Source organism: Apostichopus japonicus, chromosome 12 (genome assembly GCF_037975245.1).
Source record: "Apostichopus japonicus isolate 1M-3 chromosome 12, ASM3797524v1, whole genome shotgun sequence".
In the NCBI taxonomy this organism is placed as follows: domain Eukaryota; kingdom Metazoa; phylum Echinodermata; class Holothuroidea; order Aspidochirotida; family Stichopodidae; genus Apostichopus; species Apostichopus japonicus.
In genome coordinates this window covers 14098768-14122240 of record NC_092572.1, presented here as the reverse complement: position 1 = coordinate 14122240, position 23473 = coordinate 14098768, and the positions used below count along the sequence as shown (strand labels likewise).

Sequence of the window (23473 nt, the reverse complement as noted above, 5' to 3'; positions counted from 1 at the left end):
CTTAGCGAAAGTATGATCTGTTATCCTAAGAATATAGATTTTATCAAAATAATGAAACGAAAGTTCGGGTTTAACATTCTGTATTTGGTTACAATGATTCGCGTACAGCGAAATCATACCCACCTTCACAGACTAAGCTATTCCAAAAGTACATTCTTGTGAAACTCCACTCAGTAGTTAAACAAATATTTGTTAAACCATAAAGATTGATTTGGTGCCAAAAAATATCACTGTCATTGAAATATAAACGGCATTGACTACATCACGGTAAACGATATCACACGAGGTGTCTTGATGTATAATCCAGATACAAGGTACAAAGGTTGCAGCACTAAGTAAACAGCCAGCCCGAATCGAAACTAAAACCTAATAGATGGCACAACCTTTGTGACTGGTGTCATGTTCAAATTACGATGACTATATTATCAGGCGCGTATCCAGGGGAGCGTTGGGGGCGCGCGCCCCCCGGGTAAGAAAAAAGGAGAGAAAAAAAGAGAAGAAAAAAGGGAGAAAGAGGGGGGAAAAGAGGAGGAAGGAGAGGAAGGAAGGGAAAAGAAAAGAGAAAGAGAGAAAAAGGAGAAAAGGAGGGAGTAGAAGATAAACGCCAAGACACCGGGAAGAGAAGAGGAACATTCATAATTACAGCGCTGATCACTATTATATACACAAGGTAGCCAGTGACGGATCGAGGATTACGGAGGGGGTGTGCACCTCACCCTACCCTTACACCGACAACTCCATTTTCATCTCTCACTAATGTAGATATATATATATATATATATATATATATATATATAGATATTTATATATGTATATATGGTCTATCATAACGCGTGTGTGTATGGACGCCTTAAACAATTGTACAATTGTGCTATGAAACCAACTGCAGCTGGTCTCGGACCCGACCGAGTCGTCGAGGAACATGACGCACCTCTCACTTCTTGAGATTGTTCCCATCTGCATGAAAACGCGCGCCCACAACCCTACGCCCCATCCCTCTAATCGCTTCCCGATGAGTTACGAAACTTAATTAATGGACTTTGCTCGTAGTACCAAGACCTTGACAAAATCCGGCAACACACCACTTCATCGATAACAAGTGATCGGGTATATCGTCCCCGTTCTGGCGTAGTGACGAATGTTCAAAATGTGAGTTTTGAGAAAACGCGCTCTAAAGATTTTCATATTTTGACTTTAGTGTAGCGTAACTAAAAGAGGATCTTTTTTACCGAAAGTTGTCAATATTTTAAATATAACAATAGAACTTTGAGTTCTCATGTTTGTTGTTGAAATTTCGTACATAGTAGTAATTTTAGTGTAAACATTTTCGTCGTTATGTCATGTCATTTTCAGTTAATTTTAGACATTCGCCACACATTCGTCATTGTGCTAGAACTAAATTTTGAAGTTTCGTCCTGTCACAGACTTGTATTCGTCACTTTTGTGTGTAGTAGCCATTGGGTACACCGTGAATGTTCACTGTTACATGGGGAGAGGAAGGGGGGGTTAGGTGGAATAACCTTACGATAGAAGAAAATAATCGAAGGGGTGGTACATTGGTCTTATTAATTTTAAAAAGAATGTCCACGGTTTACTTTAATGTATAAAATAGACAAGGAATGGGTTATACGCAGGTATCAACATACGTGTTTTAGTATGTTTTTCTTGAGTGACATGGATGGAGTCGGATATGACGAGGGGAGGTGGTATATAGGGCAAGGAGAGCCGGCTGTTGAAATGGTGGTATATTGGTCTTATTAATTTAAAAAGAACGCCCACGTTTTGTTGCAATGTATAAAATAGACAAGGAACTTGTATGGTTTATGGGCGGATGTAAGTGTTTTAGTATGTGTGTCTTCGGTGAAATGTGGGGTGTCGGATAGAGCGATGTTGAGGTATGGAGGGCAAGGAGAGCCGGCTGCTGAAAGGGTTGTATATTAGTCCTATTTATTTTAAAGAACCCCCACCATTTTCTATAATGTATAAAATAGACAAGGTATATGATGAAATGTGAACACATGCAGTTGCAAAAATAATAGTTCCAGTGGCGTAGCCTGTTAAGTCGGAACTCTTACAAAGCACACAGACTACGGAAAATTGTGTGCAAGTCTTCATTTTCAAGTTAGTGTATTACGTGAAATGTCTCTGACGATAGTTTCTAAGTATCCTTCAAACGCTTTGGGAAGCTATTCCACTATACCATCCCCTTAAACGGAATGTGAAATTTTATTACACTCACAGGCACATTCATAATAACCAACCCAACAACTGTGCCATTGTTCAAGTGTTTCCAAGTTGTACTATAGTATGTTGTTCCTTCGTTTTATTTCCTTCCAGTATACATATAAAAAAAATCTTACGCTCACAGGCACATTCATAATATCCAACCCAACCTCGTGTGAATCCTCAGATTTAAAAAAGGAAATAACTGTGCCATTGTTCAAGTGTTTCCAAGATGTACTGTAGTATGTTGTTCCTTCTTTTTATTTCCTTCCAGTATACATATAAAAATTATAGAGAGGAGTCATATAACACCTCAACAAGAAGAATAACTCATATAAAAGTTTTTTTTTTTTAAGATGATAGGATACCAAACAGTCCAAGAATAACTAATATAAAAAGGGAGAAAATGTCAAGATGATAGGATATCATATAAAATACATCTACTAATACAAAAGTTATTACATAAAACGATATAACAAACAGACTATAACAAACATTCTAAGTGCTCGAATGGAATGTATAAAGCAGCACGGTAAATAAATGAGTTGCTGTAAACTTACGTTCGGTATTTTGTGTGGATTTTTTAGATTTCTGCTCGATTTGTGCAGGAGAGTTTTCAGTACAGTATACAAAGGGTTATTCTGATCATTGTAAATCCTACTAGCCATTCTTGTAAACTCAGGTCTTGCAGCATCATTTACTTTTTCTAAAAGTATATTGTATTCTAAATTAAAATAGATCATGTGTATTTAAGAAACTCCATTCATTCTTCTTTTCTTTGCTTTTTTTTTGCAATATAAAATGGTACCAGACAGGCACTGTATAGATCACATGGGCCAGGGTAGAATAATAGTATTGAAAACATTTTCCTTAGCATTTTGGTTAAAGAAAGACACAACGTAAGCCACACTAGATACTATATAATATACTTTTTTAATACCTTAATGCTTTGCAAGAAAAGGTCAAACTGTCGTCACTGTATACTCCCAGTACTCAATTTTGGAGGTTTTAGCCACATCAGATCCCTCAATAATAATAATAATAATAATACGTTGCGACCTTGATAGAATGAGACCTTCATGTTTTATGGTTTATTTTCAAAAACAAATTTCTCTTATTTTTTTTTGGGGGGGGGGAGTTACGCAATAAAGTCTTGCGGTCACATGTTGGAACTATGTCATTTACAGAACACTGAAAATTTCATTGGTCAGTTTCAACACAGCTCTTATGAATTGTACATGATACAGCAGTATCATCGGCATATTTTGTTATTGATATGTGTGAGTTTGACCTAATTTCATCAGTATATATAGTAAATAATATAGCATATAATGGACCCCCCTCCTTTCCACCCCAAGGCACACCAACCTTTATTTCCAATGTTTCCGATAACCCTTTATCCAACCTTACTTGTCTGGGCCATCCTTGAAGAAATTGTGTCAGCCAATGAATAAGCCATGTTTCTTTGATAAATCGTAAAAGATCCTTCATTAATTGAAGCATTTGGCAAGACAGTATTAAAGGTTGCTATACAGATTTTCTAGTAATTCGGTCTAAACGCCCCCCCCCCCCCTCCTCGTCCTTTGTAGCAAAGTAACTACTTAAGTATAAACTATGATAGTACCTTCCAAAGTTTCATGTGAAAGTATGTGACCTTCAATTATGTAACTAGGTATTACTTAGCTAGAAAAAGGTAGTTTTAAGTAAGGGTAGAGTAATGCTCGTGATGAGCAAAGCCGCCAACAGCTAAGAGAAATCGTGCTTCTTTAGGGAGATGTTACATTTGTAACGATTTGACGATTTGTATCTCGGCAAAACGTCAATTTTCAGATTGTTCTCATTTTGACGAGTTGTCGTATCTCAACAAAACGTCAATTTTCAGATTTTTTTTCATTTTGACGACTTGTTATATTTCGGCTAAACGTTAAAATTCATATTTTTTTCATTTTGACGACTTGTTGTATCTCAGCAAAACGTCAATTTTCAATATTTTGTCATTTTGACGACATGCTGTATCTCGGCAAAACGTAAATTTTCAGATTTTTGTCATTTTGATGAGTTATTGTATCTCGGCAAAACGTCAATTTTCAGAATTTTGTCATTTTGACAAGTTTGTTTCTCTTTCATCACCATGTCCCTTCTACGCTTCCGTAGTATATGAATACTGTATTAATCAATTAAATGACGAGGTGAACTAATAAAGATATTACCTTCCCATAATCCTGGGTGTTTTCAAATGGCAGTTAGTTGGTTCTCAAGTCAGTATGACATGGTTGTTATGTTCGGCTTGCTCCAAAGGGTAATATTCGTCGATATGCAAAAATGCATGGACCTTAGACAAATAGTGTTACTGAGTGGTTGTAATGATGACTAAAGTATTCGTCAGTATGTAAAAACGAGAGTGGGTCTTAGGTGGACATTCGTCAAAAATGAGTCAGAAAAAACGAAAAAATAGTTTTAAAACTTCAAACCGGCTCAACCGATTCTTTACCCTCGAAATAGGTAAGAACAATATTTAACTCAATTTCGCCAAAAGTGCACGTTCGCCACTACGCGAAAACGGGGACGATATTAGTGACCGCTAGAGGTCGTGCACTGACCTACATGGAGTGTGACCGCTTCCGCCTTTGCAATTTCCCAAGATCAGGCCCCGAAAAATCCATGAAATCCCAAGGGCACTGTACTGTATGGATATCTAGCAATATCTAGCGACATCTAGGATGACAATCCCAAGATCTTCCCTAACTGAAGGCAGATAGAGAATCGAAGCCGTCAGTGTGTAATGAACTTGAAACTGTGCGTCTTTCGAAATGAAAAGAATGTGGGGCAAAGTAGCGTAACTCATGTGGGCTCGGACCGTGTTGAGCAGGTGGCCCCGACCAAAAGTGGGCCCCGCTATACTGATGCACAGAAAAGGGGTATACCTCTTTGGATAGGGAGGGCCCGTTTTACTGGGAAAGAAAAACTCATGCAAAGACTGAACAAGACAATATATATATTTTCACGTGATACGGAATACGGACACCATGATCATGGGTTCATTGGGTATTAATGTATGTATCGAGCTAGTTGTGTTATTTATTATTATAATCGAAAAAGAAGTATATAATTTAATACCCAATTCTAGCCAATGTTATACTGAGTACAACATCGGGACATATGATTTTTTGAAAAATTCTAAAACAATGACCCAACACCCAACAGACTTGAAACTGCGTTCATTTGAAAATGAAGTCAGGGCTTTCATAGAAATATGATAATAAAAGGTAAGAACAAATATGCCTTCTTTGTATCTGGTAAGTAAAAATTAGGCTTACATGGAGACAAAGTTTCAGCCGAAATTAGGCCTATGCTAAGGTTTTATTACTGTATTTGTACAGTAGTCTCCATTATACTCCATACAATAGGGGAGGGGGGCATTTGCCCATTCCCCCTGGAAAATCAAAAATTTAAAAAAAAGTTAAGCATTTGACATTTCAATGATTTCCCCCAACCAACAGTTCTCTAGTTATGTTCATTGCATACGGACCCATAATGCATTACCGAAATTATTGAAAGTCAAAATCCTAAGACATGAGACCTCAAAACAACCGATGTGTAAATGCAACTTGAACGGGAAGTGTCTTTTCGGACGATCTAGGAGTATTTTTTGGCCCAAAAAATCGTCGTACGCTAAGGTGGCGCTGCGCTTAGATAGGAGCAAGTAGTGTGTTACACCTTTTTGACCTACTTGCAAATAATTTTGCGGACGCCCTTGCTTGGACCTCCTGATAGGGGATCCCCGTTGGGCCAGGAGCCCCCGGGTTCATCGTTACGCCACAGGTGGAGCTTTGCATAATAAACAGATAATAGTTATTTATTCCAGTCTCATTTCAATTATTCGAATTTTAAAGCGAACGGCAGATATCACATCGTATTAGTGAGCATGAAAATGGCGTTCCGGGATGAACAGCCTCAAAACTGTAGATGTGTGTAGTGTTCGGTTTCGGAAATATATGATATTTTTCATTTCCTTCAACGAAGTTTTATACTAGCCGTTATAAGAGGTTTGAATATTTGTACACCAATATATTAACGGTGTCTGAATTTCGAAAATTCCCTGACCACCATTCTTCATCATACTTCCCTCTACTCGTGCAATTTTGACCGGTCTGTTAGGGGGTAGAGAAGGTTTTTCTGTATTGGTTGTCCATAGATGAAATTTTGTGCAACATTATGGGTATGTTTTGAAGTGAATTTATTCACGAGAATTGTGAATTTTCAAATTCTGAACAAATAATTGGCTTAAAACCTTGAAAAGTGGGGCTTACGGGTTATTGTGGGCCGCGACGTAAAATCACCTACAAAAAGCAATGATCCACATGAGTTGTGTTGAGGTCAACATGATATGTGATTGGTGACAATCTTCAAAAGGTTATGAATGGAAAAACAATTCTTAGTTCTCAGGCAAAAGTGTGCATCTGGTTGGTCATTTCATCCTCGAGAAGTGTCATTTCCGGTGATCTGGGGGGGGGGGGTTATCAACCCCCCCCCAGATCGTTTTGAAACAACCTCCATTTTCTTTGTTAACATGAAGAGCATATGGCTAACGTAGCACTTGATTAAACTCGCCCAACGAAACAAGTGGCGACAAAACATGTGCAGTTGCTTATAAATGAGACACTAAGCAAGCATTTCAAAATGAAACACAAACTCATAAAACAATTAACATAACATAAACATATATATGTTAATTATTTTCTGGATAATTATGTTCTCTCAACTAAAGAAGTGAGAATGCATTTTCACGATGGCTCGGTGTGGTTAGAATACAGTCATTAGACCATAGTCCCTTAAATTGTATGCATTGTCCATTTCTTCCTAAGAATGGAAACTCACTTCGATATATCTTAGTTCTATACATATTCGTAGACTCAGAGATCATCTTTTCTGTTAGGCTTAGTCAACCGCCCACAGTTTATGTAATACTAAACGCATTCCAGTATATATTAATTCACTGATCTTTAGTCTAATCTAAATCTGTATTGAAAATCTGCACGTGTACGCAACTAATACATACATTGACTACACGATAAAAATACACATGGCTTATTTTAAGGCTAACGCTAGACTAATAGAGAACGACAGTGCATATTCTCAAGCATATTGTCATAATTAATATATTGATAATTACCATCCGATATTATATAAGCAAGTGTATTGGCTGATTATAAACGGGTGAATCTTCAACCATGGAAATACCAAAAGACTTCAAAGATTGACTTCAAACGGTGAGTCGATGCTCGATTGAAAGGACATTACCCATGTGACCAGTCTATGCAAATACAATCTGCCAACTCAAAATCGCCAGACCTACAGTGTAACATGTGTGGTACATTTTCATATTTCAGAATGATAACGTATCCAAATTGATCAAGCTTCCTCAGCAGTAACTTCATAACACTGAGTTTATTTTCCAATTTCGAATGTTTAAATTAGCATAGAAAGTTATGTACAAACATGATACCATACTAGTGTACGGTGATATGGTTGGACTGTTGCAATAACATTATTAAAATGTTGCTGATGAACAACGCATCATATAAATGTCCCCGTGTATTTCATGCCATCACAAGTGATAGCGGACCGTTTACGCTTTGATGATTTTTCTAAGAAGACAGATTTAGATTGGGTTTTTTTCAAAAAAATATTGAAAGTAATCACCGTTTCAAACGTTTACTATACTATCACAACGTTACAATCTTCTTTTGAAAGAGCGCGGCACACATTTTCAAAGACATTTCACACATTGTTAAAGTATTGTTAAGCTCAAAATTTAACTTTTAAAAATGTTAACGCTGTGATTAGTATCATTGATTTGTCATATATACAGTAATCAATCCAGTAAGTTTCCGCCATATAACAGAAGTCCAATATTGGTCATTGTGTATAGGTGCTTCAGAACGAATAATTGAATGATTAAACTAGACAGAGTATATCGATTATGTGATTATTTATTCATTTGATGTAGACAGTTGTAGCACAGGAGAGAATATGATTTATAGGTGGTCATCTTCAACATTCGACTAGAGGTGCGTTTGAACACGATCGACAATCGTGTAAAATCGTTGCGATGGTACATTTCACTTATATTAAAAATGTCAAAATAAATCATGCAAAGAGTTTATGTACCATTGTAAAATAATTTCAAGCTAATTAAAACTTGAGGTGATGCTATAAAATATTAATTGTTACATCCCATCCTACATTTTGGATATATATGCACAAATATACATTCAATCAAACAATGCAATCACTGCAGTAATTTTTCGTGGGTGCACTTTCAGCTAGTTTTTCATTTGGCATTAACATAGAAACCAAAAGAACTCTTCTTAAAAACTTTAAATATCTAGCTATTTTATTAAGCATAGAGGAAAAGCCTTGACTTGAAATATTAAATATGTTAACCACACATTTCAGCTCATTTCGGTATGTGTTCAAGTTTGTTCAAGTTTAACCATTATCTCCTTTGATCATGTGACCATTTTGTATTATTTAATAATATTGTAATATTCATGATATTTTAAAACGTTTCAGCTCATCACGGATACATATACAATAAAAAGGAACCTTACGAATCATTTTATTCGTTATGCTTAAACTGTTAAATATATCTTATAAGAATATACATTTTCAAAACAATGCAAATCTAACCCAGCAATCAGGAATTATTTTTTATGTACACTAAACAGATACATAAATCAAGTAAATGTGTAAAATGTTGTCATTTTGCATTATTGAATAAAATTGTGATAGTCATTATAGTTTAAAACGTTTTGGCTGGTCACGCATACATATATCAAACAAAGAAGAAGAAGAATTTTAAGGATAATCGTTATACGGTATGGTTAAACTGTTCAATCTATCTTATAAGTAAATACATTTTCAAAACAATACAAATCTAACCCAGTATCACGAAGCATATGTTATGTACATTAAACATATTCAAAGTACCAAGTAGCTTCTCCTATTTTTTTTATCAAATAATTGTTTTCATGCTTACAATACCCGCAATGAAAATTTACTTTCCGTTCCCCTTTATTCTCTTGCTAGTAGTCAACATTTTGTCAAATACTCCGCTATTTCTTATTGGAATTCCGTACCAACTGCATTGCATTCAGTTAATAATTTATCCTCATTCAAACGTAATTTAAAGCGTTACCTTCTTTCGTATAAAATTTTATGATTTAGTCTAAAATTCGGGCCACGTCTTTGTTAAAAAAAAACAATTCTTCTCTCCCCACACTTTTTCTTATTATTATTCATTTACTTGTAACATTTTTTGTCATACTTGCGTTGTATTTTAACTTTTGATAGCTATTTGCTATTTGTTGTTGTATATGCTGTATTGACTGTTTACAGCTTTAAGGAAAGTTGTAATTCTTTGCCGGTAAATTCCCGTTATCCTCTGAAGTTGCTCACTATGAAGTAAGCAATCGTGTACCTGGCCTTTTTTCAAAGAGTTGAGCTTTCCGGTGTCCGGAAGGCTGGTGACCGCAACTCAGACGCGATGGTCTTGAAGTAGTATATTCTCGCACGAGTAAGCTTAAGCCAATGCTAAGGCTAGTAGTAAAGGAGCTGAGGGTAACGTTCAGCGTGGTACTCTTTGACAAAACTCATAAAAAAACGTCTACTTACGGAACGTTATCTTATTAATTTATATCAATCAAGTCGGTATGTTTCTAATACCACGGCGCCTGATCGTAGATATTGTAAGTGCTTAGAATATTCTTTATAATATGAATTGTTTAGCAAACTGCGCTATTGCACTGAGGGAGATTATGTCCAGTTATTTAAGATTACCGATCTCAACCGATTGTTAACATTCACGTTGCTAACGTTATTTAGTCACGTTATGAACTGCGTAAAAAAAACATGTACGTTCCCAAGGATTAGTGCATGGATCAGTGAATGGATTCAAGATTGCCCCGCCAGTCAGGAAGTGACGTTGTGGACATAATCCACATGCAAATTTCAATTGGAGCATGGCCGTCGCTTATGGTGAATTTTTGGGGCCGAGCTGTCTTGTTACCCTCCATATCATTAGAATGTGTAATACGAATGGGGAATGTGTGTATGCTCAAGCGCACACACTGCCATTTGTGTTTGCACAGTGTGGAAGTACCGTTTGTGGACCGCTGTGAAGCTGGGCTAGAATGTTTCCTCCTGAATCCCAAACCACGAGACATGCATGTGAATAAACGCAATAGGCATTAGTTATTAGAGCTAGACTGACCACATGATTGAGTTCAAATGCGGTTGTTTTTCAAGCTTTGTGACCTTTCTGTTGGATTTTATGACGTACGAAACTATAAACGTTTATGTCTGACTCAACAGTCGTGCATACGGGCGCTCCTACTTTGTTTAGTTTTTCTAACGGTTAATCATTTATTTATTGCATTGTAAGTTTCATGAAGTGCTCTTGATATTCCTTTCTTTAGTCAATTTTAAAATTTGGTCTACTTCCTGTTACTTTTGCAGACGGGTTTGTCCTTTTTTTCTTCTTTTACAGATAACATAGACGTCGATTATGAGTAAAATGAACTGCTAATGCGTCAAATAAATGCAGAAAGTATTGAAATTATAACGAGGTTACTATTTCATTTGTGGGATGAGTGAAACGAGTGGGAGGGGTATGAGGGTTGGGAGGAGTAGGTGGTTGGAAATGTTCAGAGAGGTGGATACATGACGAAAATTTTTCAGTCATGAAGCCTATTTTCATGACCGTTGTTAAAATTGTATCTTACACAGAAGGGACTTGTTTTTAACATAATTATTATGTAACTGCAACTTATATTTTTTATTCAATTTTCCTATAATGTTCCTTATAGACTTGATAATTGAACACATCTGAAAGAATTACAAAAATAGTTTAAACGGTAGATTCCATTTATTAGACTCAATAGAATATGTTAAAAAGCATCAAGGCACCATGGCTTGCCGAAACAAAAAATGATTTCTATATTAAACCGTTTATTCTGATGAAATGAATCGATACAAGTTTGTTTTATTTCTATATCAGAGTAGAAATATTCAATAAGATGTTCAACTGAAGATGTGAAGATCACGAAAGTTCATGAAAGTCCCCAATTACACTATTCTAGTTTAAGCGCCGGTACGTAATAACATTGGCTAAATATTGACATGTAGTATTCTGCTTTAACCAACATGTAACTGTTAAAATTAGTAACATGAAAAGCTATAAATTCTATACGTTAAGTTTTCGAACATGAAAAGATGATGGGCAGTACCAATAATATACTGGGCGTGGCAGCAGTACTTGTAAGGCCCAAACCTATTCTCACATTAAAAGTCTGTGATATATTTACAAATTTAAAGCAAAGTAAAATTGCAAGACGATAATTCATACTTTAAAATACATATGTAAATATATAAATAGAAACATGTTCATGTGTCATTTTTAGAAGCAATGCTTATTCTATGTAGCTTGATTATTCTTTTGATACGTTCAACACTCTGTAACAAAATGTACCACTCTCTTGTGATTTAGGATACACTGAATACAGTCGTTTTAGGAAAAAATATCGCCCCATTACCTAAGTCATGAAAGGTGCATCCAATGTTTTTGAATGATTTATGCATTTTTGGTAAATACATCATTGCCGAGGTTTCTTAATTTAATGTACAACTGTGTAGTATTATTGCAATAACTTATCCGTGAGAGATTCGGTAGGGTTTCGTACACCATTTTGCGGTCAATATTATACCATTAAAACTTCGGAATGATTCCATCAGTTACTTATAATCAGATTAATGTTCAGTAGCGAGCATTCCATATATGTATTGGCAATAAAAAGTTTATTATGTTTGCCATGTCGGAATTATTGCAAACCACGAAGTGTTGATAATTAAAACGAGATAGTCTGGTACTACTTGATAGCAAGGACAATAGTCAATGTAGACCAATCTTACTCTGAATCAATGATTGAATATAACTATATTAGCCATACACATATTGCAAACATATTCGTATCGTATAATATGACACATGTTTGAAATTTTCCTGTATTAATCATAATTGCCTGAATACTACATTACGAGATCGCATTACTGAGGTAAGGTAGTTTGATCTAGTTTTAAGTTTGGTGGTAAAATGTGACAACTTTGGTAGAAAGTTACGATGAAACAAATAATAATGACTTACATATTCGTTCAGTGTTTCAAGAATACTTGATTACATTGCTATAGTTGATAATGTCAACGCCATAAATGTTAAATGACACATACGCTAGTGCATGATGTACTCTCTGAAAAATATAACATATCCGTCTAGAAATGATATTGACATGAAGACTTTCTCTATACTTAGAAGGAGAAACGATGAGAAGTGGAAGGCATTTTTCTTCAAATAGGATTTTGTAGATTTGTTTCATATTAATCCAACAAATTGATAAAGCAATGCATTGAAATACTAAAACATTATAAAAAAAATGATAGCGCAGAGATATTGCCAGGCAGAAGCATATGCAAATGATGAAGCAATGAAATAAAAAAGGTGTAAAAGACTTGACAAGATTGTGTGTGATTAATAATTAGCCTATGGTATGTAGTATAATGTTAGTGTAAAAGCTAACCAGATTGGTATTGCTAAATAAGTACGCAAAGTCAGCGAGTTAACTTTAAATAAAATAAGCAGTAACCTCTAGGTCTCTTTTATAGGTTGTTCGGTAAGCAAGTTACGATGGCGCTATTCCCCCTTAAAATTAAGATACAGATCTGTCATATCATTACATGTTTTACATTTGGTAATAACTATTTTAGATAAACCGTATGGCAATCATTTCATTGTGATATTCTTATGATTTAGCAAAATTCGAAGATTCATTTGTTCCTTTGTTGGAGTTCCCTGTTTTCTCGGAGTTTTTACCATACACATCTAAAAAGAGTTGTACGCCAAACTATATTTCTTCAGATTATGTTATTTACATAGAACACGTCTTATAATCAATTAAATCATTCATATTAATTCCTACATTATTGTGTTTACTAAAAATTTGTCGAACTTTCTCCGTGTTCAACTTCACAGACGAAAACAAAAGTAAGGTAAAAATGCACAGACACAATGTCCATCAACAACAACTGTAACTACAGGACTGAAGGACGGTTGAGGAAACGATTTCTGTGAGGGTGTGACAATTGAAAACATTGTAATGATGGATTAGAATATAGGTGGACACATTTCTGTACATGGCTTGTATGGATACTGAAACGAAATGGTGCACGCCAGAGGGCAGTAATGAAGCGTAGAGAAGAAAAAGTCATGTATTTAAAACTGGGTTAGGGAAACGGATATGGATCCTATGCAATTTACTTTTCTGGAAAAGAGGTCCATGGAGATTGATGACGTAAATGCGAGGATGTCCATCCTACAACTGCCAAAGCGAATAACTCAGATCGATAGGCAACAGTAACCTCTCGTCATGTGACATTGCATATAGTTAAAATAGCTCGACTATCTATGTTTCCATAATGTTGACCACATACGGCGTATGTATGGGCGACCAGAAAGTTTACCTGAAGTAAAGATAACCAGTTGTTGTAGGTGGTTTGAAAAAGGATACGCGGCCACGTTGGGGCGTTTACAGGAATTCATCCTTATTAATGTTTTTAAGCAGTTGAGAACTAACTGTCGGTTTTCAGTGTTATTAATTACACATTTTAATATAAATATAAGTAGCATATTCTTGGGTTAAGCTAAAATCGTTTGTTTTGTATTAAATCAAGCACATAATAATTAACTTCGCATTATCCTTGTTTTGGTGCTTCGTGTTACAAAAACAGTGACAACTTAAAATCAGACCTCAATTGTACACTCTATGTTCTCATTCACGCATTCATCCAATCAATCATTCACCCATAACTCCAACATTCCCTAATCTATTCACTTTAAAACTCATTGCTGCATTTTTTTCTTATCATACTCCAAAGGACGTTTATAATTATAAAATTTGCAATCAGTATATTAAGTGACTGATAAACTTCAAGAACAGTATATCGTAGTTAATAATTTATTTACGAAAAATTAAAATGTAACAATTACCATTTTAGGAATTAGGTTTAATACAATACCTTTACTTTCGTGGATTTCTTTCTTGTTGTCATTCTGCACCGCCCTGTAATTGTTCAAAGGGGTATTTATTCATTACGTTTTATAACAGTAGAAATAAAAATAGTTACGGATAAGTAAATACTCAAATGAAGTTGATCCCAAACAGCAGGCAATGCCAACCTGAGACGATTTAAGGTCTGGTTCTCAAGTGCTTCCTGTCTTATAATTTTTACTATTTTAACATTGTATTTTAATTCTAACTTAAGGAAAACGTTTAATTGTTAAACTTTCCGAAAGCATGTTTGAAAAAAATACTTGTCTCTATTGGCTAAAAATACTTCATATACTTACTGTCAACCTTTTTCGATTCACACTTTTATAATGTACATCTGTTTTAAGGTCTGCATTTCTTCATCGTTATAACATATTTTAACGACATCATAGTTATGGGTGCTACATGAAGTTTTCTATTTTTATGAAAGCAATTGTACATTTTTAATCCATAATTGAAACACACATCACATCACATCTTCCTAAGACTTTTGTCGCCTCCTCAGTTTTTGCAGTTCTTTTTCGTTTTCCTGGGCAAGTTCATCAAATGGGCATTCTATCAGTTAAGAAATAAAACATATCTAACTGTTCGATAGAAAAATTTGAACTCCCTATGCCAAGCTTATACATAGACATGTGCAAATAAATAGCTGAGACTTTATCATTATTAAAGTTGCTAACTGTAAAAACGATGCTCGGATAATTTATTTATACATGTATGTTTTATACTTGCATTCTACAAACCATTTATGTAACTTAAATGTCCGCATTAATCCATTCGCCTCACACAAATAATCTTGTGTGTTTGTTTAAAGCGCGTCTATGTTTTTTTAACATATTTTGGTGGTTAACGTGCTGCTTGCATATAGTTTGTGGCCAATAAGATTTTAAAAATGGACATTTCAGTGGCAATAACATAAAAAGTATTCAATCGACGGATGTAAACAATTGAACACATTAACAATAGTATTTGTTCATTTTCTTATAATTAATATTAGCATTTTTCTATTATTTTGACGAATATTTCAATCAAATTATTTGTCGTCTATTCTAGTTCAATTGTTTTTTAATCAAACTATAACAATTACATTATCAATTCTGTTCACCGATCTCATATGATACGCAAAATCTACGATAAAAAACTATGCTTTCATAAACTATTGTGTTAAGCTTGAACTGTGAAAATTATCACAAAAAAATTCAAATCAACTTTGCAGTTATACATAAATCAACTTGATTACAATACGCAAGTGCAAAAAGTAACATCAGAATATTCAAGCAAACCCATTTTTTTTTATTCAAAAGAAATTCTCAGTAGTTCAAGCTTTTTGTTTCATGTCTTAACCTTTTAATGAGTAAAAGTTCTTAAACCTTCTAACACAGAACGTGCAAACGTTGTTTAAAAATTGTTTTAAGGTAAGACGATATCACGATATTTGTGAACGAGCGTCGTTTTGACTCATTTAAAACAAAATTTTATTTGAAATCTGTCAACGCTTTCCTAATACTCAAGTTTCTCTAGTTTGCTAGTCGTTTAAAGTTTTAGTTTAATCTTACTATCAAAAACGTTAATTTACACATTTGGCTGTACAAAAATATGATACTTCCTTCTTGATTGTCTGCGTGTTTTATTCGTGGTTTGTCAGAGCTTTCAGTAGCAAGAATTTCGGCATGACTTTATGACTGTTATGTCTTTCCTAATGATTGTCACAGATCCACAGTCAACACCATGAAGACTGAGACCCCAGTTGGAGAACACTTTAACCTTCCCAACCATACCATTAACGACATGTCCATACAGGGGATTGAATCCTTAGGTAGCCGTCCTAACCTGGTACGAATAAGCAGAGAGAGACTGTGGATGCAACGCCTTCACACCATTCAACCTCATGGGCTCAACATTCAGGAAGGACATGTCAAACTTTTCTTCTGTCCCCCCTTCTCCCCTTGTCCCCCTCCCCCATCACTCCTCTTCTCATAGCTCTCTTCCATCCTTTCTTCTCCACACTTTTCTGTCGTTGTCCTTCACCAGTGTATTCCCTAGCCCCTTCCCTTAATTCTCTCTTTGTCCCCCCACTGTTTATCTCCTACCTCTCCTCTTCCCCTGTTGGTTTCTTTCTTTCTTCTCGCCATCCCTTGTCTACCAATCCCCTTACATCTATCTCTTTTTGTGTTCACCATGTTCATTAACCTGTCTGTATTCTACGCGTGTTTTTGTCCCTTCTGTTACTGTTACTTGTCATTTATCCTTTGAAGAAGATCCTGCTAGGATCGAAACGTCAGGCCAACAAACTTTTACACATTCTCCTACACAGGCTCTCTATTGGATAAGCAGTTTGCTAACAGTTTTTTTTTATTTTGATTGTAATAACTCTCATCATAAGCTGTTCCAGGAATATGTCAAGTCAACTGATTAACGGACAATTACATTTGAATATCTATTGTTTTATGACTTTCACTATATGTTGCATTATTGTGTATGCCAACACATTGATTGATTGACTAATAAGTTCAAGTTGTTTACAGAGTAATTCCTTTTCTATAAATTTTGATTAGTAATCGGAAACTAAATAATTCGTTTTGTTCTACAATCCATTATTATCATGTAGATGATGTTTGTGATGTTATCTTCTAGTTTGCATGATTGATGTCAATTATTTTTCTACTTATTTCAAGACAAATTATATATGTGTTTATTGATGTCAGTCAAACAGAATTAATCTAGAACTGCATAGTTCGTTTTGTTCTATATACGTTCCATATTTATGCCGTTAATTAGTTATATTTTCGTTTGCAAGACAAGTAATACCGATCCAAATATCGATGATTTCTTTAATAAATTTAAATGTGCTTTGAGCGTTGAAAGTTCAAATATTTTAAGCCAAAGCAGCCCCGGAAAATATAGTGAATTTTTCGGAGCTTAGAAATGCCTTTTCATTTTGTCCAAACCTGTTTACGTAGATGTTTCTTATTTAGCAGTGTGTAGTGCAATTGGTTTCTTTTGCTGTCTACTTACATAAGCTGATATTAACTGCTGATGCTTAAATATGTAACAGACAATTTATAATTTTAAAGTGTACCATGTTGAGTGATCGTGAATACATATGGAGGAGAAAAAAATGAAATATATAAAGAATAATCGAAACAAACCTGATGAGCTTTTAGTTCGGCACTTAATTTCCCTTCAGTGGTTTGTAGCTTTTCCTTTGTTCCCTAGTTATTTTAATTTGAGAATGATGGTAGAAAAGAAAGTTATTGTTTATAATAAAATACATTATATAAAAGGGAAACATTGCTGAGTAGTTAATACATTTGTATGCTTTTCTTTTTAAATTCCTGTTTTTTTTTTTTTACTCAAACAAATGATTGATTGGCTGATGGATTCATGGTGTTAACAGGATAATGTTCCTTATATATATTTATAAATCAAAACATCAGGCGATAAAAAAAAGGTATTTCTAACGGTAAGTTTAAATATATCCATATTAACTCCTCAGCCATTATTACAATAATCATGTTGTTTCCTCTTTATTTCTATTTGTCTTAACAGAGATGTTTGCTTCACTAAATAATCAATGAAACCATGGTTTTATGTTCGTGATGTTATCTTCTATTTTGTATGACTTATATCAATTGATTTTTCTACTTATTTCAAGACAAATTATATATGTGTTTATTGATGTCAGTCAAACAGAATTAATCTAGAACTGCATAGTTCGTTTTGTTCTATATACGTTCCATATTTATGCCGTTAATTAGTTATATTTTCGTTTGCAAGACAAGTAATACCGATCCAAATATCGATGATTTCTTTAATAAATTTAAATGTGCTTTGAGCGTTGAAAGTTCAAATATTTTAAGCCAAAGCAGCCCCGGAATAATATAGTGAATTTTTCGGAGCTTAGAAATGCCTTTTCATTTTGTCCAAACCTGTTTACGTAGATGTTTCTTATTTAGCAGTGTGTAGTGCAATTGGTTTCTTTTGCTGTCTACTTACATAAGCTGATATTAACTGCTGATGCTTAAATATGTAACAGACAATTTATAATTTTAAAGTGTACCATGTTGAGTGATCGTGAATACATATGGAGGAGAAAAAAATGAAATATATAAAGAATAATCGAAGCAAACCTGATGAGCTTTCAGTTCGGCACTTAATTTCCCTTCAGTGGTTTGTAGCTTTTCCTTTGTTCCCTAGTTATTTTAATTTGAGAATGATGGTAGAAAAGAAAGTTATTGTTTATAATAAAATACATTATATAAAAGGGAAACATTGCTGAGTAGTTAATACATTTGTATGCTTTTCTTTTTAAATTCCTGTTGTTTTTTTTACTCAAACAAATGATTGATTGGCTGATGGATTCATGGTGTTAACAGGATAATGTTCCTTATATATATTTATAAATCAAAACATCAGGCGATAAAAAAAAGGTATTTCTAACGGTAAGTTTAAATATATCCATATTAACTCCTCAGCCATTATTACAATAATCATGTTGTTTCCTCTTTATTTCAATTTGTCTTAACAGAGATGTTTGCTTCACTAAATAATCAATGAAACCATGGTTTTATGTTCGTGATGTTATCTTCTATTTTGTATGATTTATGTCAATTGATTTTTCTACTTATTTCAAGACAAATTATATATGTGTTTATTGATGTCAGTCAAACAGAATTAATCTAGAACTGCATAGTTCGTTTTGTTCTATATACGTTCCATATTTATGCCGTTAATTAGTTATATTTTCGTTTGCAAGACAAGTAATACCGATCCAAATATCGATGATTTCTTTAATAAATTTAAATGTGCTTTGAGCGTTGAAAGTTCAAATATTTTAAGCCAAAGCAGCCCCGGAAAAATATAGTGAATTTTTCGGAGCTTAGAAATGCCTTTTCATTTTGTCCAAACCTGTTTACGTAGATGTTTCTTATTTAGCAGTGTGTAGTGCAATTGGTTTCTTTTGCTGTCTACTTACATAAGCTGATATTAACTGCTGATGCTTAAATATGTAACAGACAATTTATAATTTTAAAGTGTACCATGTTGAGTGATCGTGAATACATATGGAGGAGAAAAAAATGAAATATATAAAGAATAATCGAAGCAAACCTGATGAGCTTTCAGTTCGGCACTTAATTTCCCTTCAGTGGTTTGTAGCTTTTCCTTTGTTCCCTAGTTATTTTAATTTGAGAATGATGGTAGAAAAGAAAGTTATTGTTTATAATAAAATACATTATATAAAAGGGAAACATTGCTGAGTAGTTAATACATTTGTATGCTTTTCTTTTTAAATTCCTGTTGTTTTTTTTACTCAAACAAATGATTGATTGGCTGATGGATTCATGGTGTTAACAGGATAATGTTCCTAATATATATTTATAAATCAAAACATCAGGCGATAAAAAAAAGGTATTTCTAACGGTAAGTTTAAATATATCCATATTAACTCCTCAGCCATTATTACAATAATCATGTTGTTTCCTCTTTATTTCAATTTGTCTTAACAGAGATGTTTGCTTCACTAAATAATCAATGAAACCATGGTTTTATGTTCGTGATGTTATCTTCTATTTTGTATGATTTATGTCAATTGATTTTTCTACTTATTTCAAGACAAATTATATATGTGTTTATTGATGTCAGTCAAACAGAATTAATCTAGAACTGCATAGTTCGTTTTGTTCTATATACGTTCCATATTTATGCCGTTAATTAGTTATATTTTCGTTTGCAAGACAAGTAATACCGATCCAAATATCGATGATTTCTTTAATAAATTTAAATGTGCTTTGAGCGTTGAAAGTTCAAATATTTTAAGCCAAAGCAGCCCCGGAAAAATATAGTGAATTTTTCGGAGCTTAGAAATGCCTTTTCATTTTGTCCAAACCTGTTTACGTAGATGTTTCTTATTTAGCAGTGTGTAGTGCAGTTGGTTTCTTTTGCTGTCTACTTACATAAGCTGATATTAACTGCTGATGCTTAAATATGTAACAGACAATTTATAATTTTAAAGTGTACCATGTTGAGTGATCGTGAATACATATGGAGGAGAAAAAATGAAATATATAAAGAATAATTGAAGCAAACCTGATGAGCTTTCAGTTCGGCACTTAATTTCCCTTCAGTGGTTTGTAGCTTTTCCTTTGTTCCCTAGTTATTTTAATTTGAGAATGATGGTAGAAAAGAAAGTTATTGTTTATAATAAAATACATTATATAAAAAGGAAACATTGCTGAGTAGTTAATACATTTGTATGCTTTTCTTTTTAAATTCGATTTTTTTTTTTTACTCAAACAAATGATTGATTGGCTGATGGATTCACGGTGTTAACAGGATAATGTTCCTAATATATATTTATAAATCAAAACATCAGGCGATAAAAAAAGGTATTTCTAACGGTAAGTTTAAATATATCCATATTAACTCCTCAGCCATTATTACAATAATCATGTTGTTTCCTCTTTATTTCAATTTGTCTTAACAGAGATGTTTGCTTCACTAAATAATCAATGAAACCATGGTTTTATGTTCGTGATGTTATCTTCTATTTTGTATGATTTATGTCAATTGATTTTTGTACTTATTTCAAGACAAATTATATATGTGTTTATTGATATCAGTCAAACAGAATTAATCGAGAACTAAGAAGTACGTTTTGTTAACTCTTAAGTGTAACTCTTATTTTGAAAGCTGGAAAGGTCGCTACATGCCTTACGAATAACCGTCCTATCACTTTACTGAATACCGATTACAACATTGTTGCTAAGGCACTTACGTCCCAATTAGAACTCGTTATTCCTAATGTAATCGGTCCTCAGCAAAGCGGTTTCATTAAAGGAAAACTCGTTGGCGAAAATATTAGATTTGTTTAAGATCTGATTAATTATACTTCAGAACAAATGTAGTAGGTTTTCTTTTTATGATTGACCTTGAGAAAGCCTTTGACAGATTGGAGTGGAACTTTATCCACTCTACTCTCCCTTTCTTTAATTTCGGCAATAACTTAAACAGTGGATTCATGTTCTTTATAACAACAGCAAGGTTTGTGTGTGTAGCAATGGTTACACTACAGGCTTCTTTTCAATTAATAGAGGTGTTAAGGAAGGCTGCCCCTTAAGCCCTTACATTTTTATTCTGTGTGCATAAATTTTAGCATTAAAAATAATTGTAATAACATTCTAAGGGGTATTAATATTGCCGGTAAGGAAACAAGGTTGCTTCAATACGCGGACGACACTGTCTTTTTCATTGATCATAACAGATATTCTCTCACGGAAATTATTCGTGTTATTAATCACTTAAAGCTCTCGTCTGGTCTTGCCGTGATTTTGAGCAAGTCTTATTTGTTTCCGTTGGGCCCTTTTATTCACCATAGTCCAGTGTTTATTTGTGATTTCGGTATTAAACTTACTCAAGGTCCAGTAAATTTCTTAGGCATTGTCTTTACTAATAATGGCGACGATATATTCATTCCTAAACTATCCAGACTAAAAACTTGTTTACGTATTTGGTCTACTAGAGATCTAACCCCAGTGGGAGGGAATACAATTGTTAAAAGACTCGCGCTTTCTCAGCTAGTGTATCTGTTTTTAATAATTCCAAATCCACCAAAAAGCTTCATTAAAGAAGTTGAACACATCATCTTTGATTTTGTTTGGCATGGCAATCCAGACAAGGTTAAACGTTCATCGATTATAAATTGTTTAGGTGAGGGGGGTTTAAAAGTACCTCACATTGAGAGTTTTGTTAAAAGTTTGAAGTGTACCTGGATTCGCCGATATACAAATGATATGGATGGATCGTGGAAAAATTTCTTCGATCTCTACTTGTTATCTTTTGGTAAAACACTATTTTTTAAATGCAACTTTAAGAAATCTGATGTCAAAAACAATTCTAACGGTTTTATTAAGCAAATTTGTGAGACATGGTGTCACATCACTTACATGACACCCACAGACTCTTTCGGAGATGAATATTTGTGGAATAACTCTCACTTACGCATTAATGGTAATGTTGTTTTTAACAATATTTTGTATAAAAAAAAGGCATTTTATTTGTGGGTGATCGCTTCGACGAGAACGGAGCTCCTCTGTCTTTTAAGGCTTTTGAAAATAAATACCAGCTGCGTGCTCCCCGTTTACAACTTATTGGGGCTTAATTTATGCCATTCCAATTGCATAGAGGAGGTCTGGTTGTTGTAATGTTAACTTTTCTAATCCATCTTCTACATTGTTTGAAATGTGTATTCATTCTTATTCAGCCTCTCAATAATGTTACCCACTCAAAAAATCTCTAGGCCGCCTACCGCCATTCAAAAGTGGCAAAATAATTTTGTTGAAATTACCAAGCCAGACTGGCGTCGCATTTTTAGTATTCCTTGGAGCAATCTTTCTGAGGTCATGCTTCAATTATTTCAGTTCAGATTTCTGCACAGGATTTTAGATACTAGACTTTTGTTTTTGATGGGGCAGAATCTCCAATGACGAGGAGTCAATCGAGCGCCTTACCTGGGACTGCTACGTGACGGCAAAGTTTATCTTAAATGCCGAAATGCGTTTCTTAAATAAGCAATTCTTTTTCTCCGAACAAGATATCTTTTTCGGTTTTGGCAACGTCTACTGTCACCCTTACAACTTTTATACCGTTAATAAGGAATATCGTGAATTCAAATAAAAAATCAAACAAAATTAATCGAGAACTAAATAGTTCGTTTTGTTCTACGTTCCATTTTCGTACAGTTAGTAAGGAATATCGTGGATGTACATATTTCTTCTTAGAATAGAACAGCAATTTTCGTGATTTGGTCATACGAAATCGAGCTCATGCAGTGAATATAAAGAATAATCGAAACAAACCTGATGAGCTTTCAGTTCGGCACTTAATTTCCCTTCAGTTTTTTGTAGCTTTTCCGTTTTTCCCTAGTTGTTTTAATTTGAGAAAAAATGGTAGAAAAAGAAAGTTATTGTTTATATTAAAATACATAATATAGTAAGGAAACACAGCTGAGTAGTCAATACATTTGTATGTTTTTTTTTTTACCTAAACAAATGATTGATTGGCTGATGAATTTATGGTGTTAACAGGGTAAT

General features: G+C 34.1%; 1 protein-coding gene across 16 annotated transcripts in view; it reads right to left on the bottom strand.

Moving 5' to 3' along the window:
* Positions 1-9960: 9960 nt before the first annotated feature.
* Positions 9961-23473, bottom strand: part of LOC139976728 (uncharacterized) — a 34705-nt gene continuing 21192 nt past the window's right edge. For 3 of the 16 annotated variants that reach the window (XM_071985412.1, XM_071985411.1, XM_071985416.1), the window contains 7 exons: positions 23240-23302; positions 20472-20534; positions 19494-19556; positions 18515-18577; positions 17534-17596; positions 14353-14396; positions 9961-13797 (listed from right to left, as the gene is read on the bottom strand). In XM_071985412.1, coding sequence (XP_071841513.1) covers positions 14382-14396; positions 17534-17596; positions 18515-18577; positions 19494-19556; positions 20472-20534; positions 23240-23302 — 330 coding nt within the window. In that variant the 3' untranslated portion in view covers positions 9961-13797; positions 14353-14381. The remainder of the gene's footprint in view (positions 13798-14352; positions 14397-17533; positions 17597-18514; positions 18578-19493; positions 19557-20471; positions 20535-23239; positions 23303-23473) is intronic. The other 13 variants (XM_071985420.1, XM_071985419.1, XM_071985424.1 and 10 more) reach the window with 11 other exon arrangements.